The sequence below is a fragment of the Haliaeetus leucocephalus genome, unplaced genomic scaffold (assembly GCF_000737465.1).
Source record: "Haliaeetus leucocephalus isolate CR32 unplaced genomic scaffold, Haliaeetus_leucocephalus-4.0 Scaffold262, whole genome shotgun sequence".
NCBI lineage: Eukaryota > Metazoa > Chordata > Aves > Accipitriformes > Accipitridae > Haliaeetus > Haliaeetus leucocephalus.
Genome location: NW_010972698.1, coordinates 3,589,931 through 3,594,918, shown reverse-complemented (window position 1 = coordinate 3,594,918; position 4,988 = coordinate 3,589,931). Strand labels below are relative to the sequence as shown.

Sequence of the window (4,988 nt, the reverse complement as noted above, 5' to 3'; positions counted from 1 at the left end):
CAGCCCACAACTTTGACCTGCTATTAATGCAAGTATCCTCACACCCCCATCTCCTCCTCGCTGCCAGGCAAACACTGACTGCTAACTACAGCCAGCACAAGGAAGGAATTCAAGGGTAGAGAGGGGCTGCTATAGTTTTCCCAGTTCATGCAGTTTCCGTGCTAAGGAAAAATGAGGTTAGCGTCGCCAGCTAGAGACCAGGTATTACCATTCCCTTCCAAAGGCTGCAAAACATCCCCAGCTTGGATTTGGAAAGACGGCAAGACTGCGACGCGGCCAGCTGGTCACCAAAGGGGAAAGAGACCTGCGTTGCTCCCCCAACCCACCTCGCAGCACCCAATTCCTATTAAAACTTGCGTCATTAGAGAAAGGACACAGACTAAGTACCTGCGCCACGCTCCTACTTCAGCAGGGAGTTAGACTAGGCGCCCGGCTCCTGCCATGAACCAAGATGCTAGAAAAAACCACAAGTCTGAAACAGTTTAACACAGGACAAAAAAGGCACATTTTAATATGTACAGCAATGCATTTGGGCTATAAATTTACCCAACACAACTGAAAAAAAATCCAAACTATGCTTTTATACTTATTCCATGGTGTCAGCCTCATTCCTAGCCACCTACCTTTCTCTGCATCTCTGAATGCTGCTATATACACACACAAACAAACAATTACGTCATGAATGTTCATTTAGGCTCCCAAGTTCAAGTAATAAAGTTCAAACTTGCATAGCATCTTATGCCACTCAGCCATAAACAGTTACGATTGCATATTAGCTGGAGCAGCCATCTCTTTCAATTCAGCCAGTTTTGGCTGGCCACCATTTATTTTTTTTTTTTTTATATATTTTTTTTTTAAATCCTTGAGTCAGAATGTTTCCTAAGTCACCAGCCCTGAGGGATGCCACAGACTTCAAAATGAACCTCTTGCTGTTGTTAAGATCCTTTTAAACCAGAAATTTAGAGTGTTGTCAAGAACAGTTTTAAAAATGTAATACTGTTTATTTTGCTTCAAAAACATTTCAGCATTCTAAACATACAAAAAAAACAGAACGTTGCAAATTCGTTTAAGTACAGAGTGTTTTTGAACTTCAGTTGCTGCACTGGCTCTTCACTTAGTTGACGATGAAGAGATGTCTACAGTTTTCAGTTTAAAAACTACCGCACTTAACTAAAAAAATCCATACACTTCTCATGCCAGCTGAACCCCCTTCCACAACTAAGAATGGCAGCAGAATGCTATTTCACTATATACAGAAAGACAACTTTAAGCTAAATGGACGCCCACTGTAGTGTAAATAGATCTACCCTCACAGTGCATGCTTTGGGCCATGGCACCCCGGGGAACGTACAGCCTTTCCAAGTAATCACTGCTCCTCTAAGGCATCATAACTCTAAGCATGTACCACAAGAATCTGTCTAGTTTTTACAAACTATAGATATGTACAGTTTATAACCCAGGATTTTCTAGCCAATAACCATATAGTAACACCACCTTACAAATTAAAAAAATGCTTGAAACATTTTTAAATGCTTTGTTACACCAACAGCAAAGTGCACAGAGTTAGGAGAACACTAGAGCGCCTTTTCATTTTAAAAATGTTTGGAAATATGTACAACTTTGATACAGTTTCAGGGTGCTCACTACACCCATGGCCACTTCATGTAAACCAGTTACAATTTCTAGAGCACTTTTAGAAACTACAACGCGATCGGAATCCAAATTTTTTTTTAATTAAGCCTAATAAGGGCAAGAGACACCATCTCAAATAAGAGGTGCTTCATTTATGGTGTTTCCCCTACTCTATGGTATTCACATGGAGACAAGTATTGTACAGTTTTATTCATCATCATCATCTTCATCCTCCTCTTCTTCATCCTCCTCCTCCTCTTCGTCTTCTTCCTCTACCTTTTTCCGAGCAGCTTTGGTTGCTGCTCCCTTTGCGCCATCAAACTTTCCTTTAGACTTGTAGTCTGCAACATCCTGCAAAGTCAAGGGGATGTCTTAATTTGCTCTAAGCAGCAAACACATACAGCATTTGTACAGCAGCGGGCGTTAACGTAAAGGGACCGGTCTTCCACAGCTGCACCCCAAAAGGGGCGACGGCCAGCGTCACAGCACACAGCTACGCAGACACCTAAGCGTACTCGACTGCCTCCAGACGACGGAGGCCTCGAACCCTGCATTCATGGTTATTTCTTTGAGGAGGAGAAGAGAACCCAGCCTCTCTTAAAAGTTTCCTGCTAACGGGACAAAGCTCCTTTAACAGCACAGCCAACCCTTTGCCGGAGCAACACGAGCAGCCGCGGCTGCGCATCGCTGGGGGAAAGCTCTCCCTCCTCACCGGAATCCACCTGCGGCTCTCTAACCTACTCTGTCCCGACGGACGCAAAGTTCAGCGAGACAGCACGCAGCGCGACGAGAACAGGTCTGTCAGCTGGAGATGCTCACTACGCTGGGGCCACCTTAGCTGGGTCTATCTTCCAGAAACACATCAACACAAGAGCCGGTATGGAAGAGGCACAAGTGAAAACTAGCCTTACCTTCTCGTACTTCTCCTTCAGTTTAGCTGCCTTATTATTATAAGGCTGCTTTTCGCCATCACTGAGGTTGTTCCACATTTCGCCCAGTTTCTTTGCTACATCCCCGATGGATATGCCAGGGTTTGTGGACTTGATCTTGGGGCGGAACTCTGAACAGAAGAGGAAGAAGCCAGACCTTGGGGAGAAGCACCAGAGGACAGTCAGCACCGCAGCAGCACGCCGAGGGAGCACCCCCTTCCTCCGTCCCTCACCCACAACATTCACACATGCGCTCACGCGCTAACTAGAAATACTTTTAACTTAAAAAAGCCACCCAGAAAAACAAAACCAAACAGAAAAAAAACCAAGCCACAAAACCAAACACGTTTTGATTTTACTGAGGCCCAGACCTGCAGCCTTCACCCAATGCTGTTTTTAATCAGGTGTTGTCTATCCTCCCCCACCCAATTTCATCTTAGATACACGAGTCTCACCGTGACCTGGTCATTTCCATGTCTTCCATCACTACGAGCTTAAGGGTACCAAGTACTGACAATTCCTGTTAGTGCTCTACATGCTCAAGATTACAAGCTGCCTAGAAGATTTACAAGACAGTATCAGTAAGCTATGAATATTACCAATACTGCTATACCAACAATATACCCCATCTACTTCCTTTAGGGAAACCTATCAGCTGTGTTACAGGGCATGAAAACAAACCAAAATACTTGTGCATTTAAGGCCTCAAAGTTACTTACGGTGGTCGTTTTGGGGCGTTGGGGTCCTTCTTCTTCTTGCCACCCTTAGCTGGTCCATAGTCCTTCATTTCTCTATCATATCGTACCTTATCAGCCTTTGCCATTTCATCAAATTTAGCCTTCTCCTTGCTTGACATGGTCTAAAAAACCAAAAAACAAGACACCGAACCTGCGATTACCCAACTGTTCAATAGCTGGCAAACTTTAAGTAAACAAGCCAACACATACCAACTCGATAGGGGAGTTTCAGAATTTGTTTGTTTTCTAACTGGACCACCTTGGGGACGAAGGTCCTGTACCGGGGACCGCAGCCACAGCTGCCATACTTGGTGAGAGGGAGGCAGTGGGAATGGGACAAGCGCAGCCAGAGTCCTCCTCGAGGACACAGGCCCGGAGGGAGGGAACTGCTGAAGGGCGCTGCTCGGGAACAGGAAAAAAGGCCAGGCTGCAGGGGAAGCACCTAAACGGGCAGATACACCGGGCTGAAGCCTTCACGATCATTACGGGAGTCAGCAGCACCCAATCACTGGCCGGGACGCCCTGCCAGGAACGGCCCACAGACGAAAACAGCACCGGCTCCCTTCGCGTTCAGACACAGGCACGTCATCGTAGCAGATGCCATAGGAAGTTATCCCTTCGGGAAGTCACAAATTAAGGTACCTTCCACCTCTCCGAGCACTTCTTGGAAAACTCTGCAAAGTTGACTGGAACCTCTGGGTTCTTTTTCTTATGTTCCTCACGGCACGTCTGCACAAAGAAGGCATAGGCAGACATCTTGCCCTTGGGCTTCTTCGGATCGCCTTTAGCCATCTTGACTCTGTAGGGAAGAGGGAAAAAGGGAAAAAAAAATAACAGGCGAATCCACGCACGGATGAATGTGTATGCGTACGTGTGTATACATATATGGTGCGCATGTATTTAAATATACACACACACACCACCATCCCCTGAAGTCATGTCCCACCAGTAACACGTCCCCTCCTTCCCTGCAACGCCTCTTGCCATCCCCAATACGGAGACTTAAATTATTCTTCCTTGACACTTGGGTTGCAGATTTGAGGCAAGTGAAACTGATGACTGGATTTAAGTTTTACGCCGATATGTCTTTACATCACGTCCAAAGACTGGAGACAGGCTATTAAATACACACGCTTCTGCCCATGAAGAGTTATATATGAACTAATATAAAGTATTTGTTTTGGTCGACAACCACACTGGGGCTTGAGTGGCACGCACCGTGCCAGGCTACGACTTCGCCCTTCAGTAGCTGGGAGTTCACATGTTAGCGGCCGCTCTCCAGGTAAAAAGGCAGGACAGATTATTCCCCCCCGGCAAAAGTGCAATAACCTTTTATATAGAAGAAGAAGGTGTGCAAATAAGGGCTAGTTTTAAACACAATAGGACCCGTGGAGCTCCGAGAGGTGAGCAGCGCTTGCTCTTGCTCCACCAAGTGACACATGTTCGGAGGCGTAGTGGTCAGTGCAAAGATGTGATTAGCAAGTCACCGAGAGGACGATGCTAACTTTTGGGCTGTATTTCTTCCCTCCTCTTCCGTATTAATTTTTTTTTCCCCCCTCCGAAAAAAAAAAAAAATCCCGCAGCAATATTTCCTATTTACGGCTCCTCAAGCGTTTGAAAATTTAATTTTTATTAGCACGGCGTTAATATTTAATTGCGCCTATTAACCTCCCCCCCCCCACCCCCGCCC

General features: G+C 45.9%; 1 protein-coding gene across 1 annotated transcript in view; it reads right to left on the bottom strand.

Annotated features, from left to right (window-relative positions):
* Positions 1 to 481: 481 nt before the first annotated feature.
* The window catches only part of HMGB3 (high mobility group box 3), a 6,520-nt gene continuing 2,013 nt past the window's right edge, over positions 482 to 4,988 (bottom strand). The window contains exons 2-5 of the mRNA XM_010568929.1: positions 3,941 to 4,097; positions 3,281 to 3,420; positions 2,544 to 2,718; positions 482 to 1,983 (exon numbers count right to left, since the gene is read on the bottom strand). Of these exons, the coding sequence (XP_010567231.1) occupies positions 1,840 to 1,983; positions 2,544 to 2,718; positions 3,281 to 3,420; positions 3,941 to 4,090 (609 nt within the window). The 5' untranslated portion in view covers positions 4,091 to 4,097 and the 3' untranslated portion in view covers positions 482 to 1,839. The remainder of the gene's footprint in view (positions 1,984 to 2,543; positions 2,719 to 3,280; positions 3,421 to 3,940; positions 4,098 to 4,988) is intronic.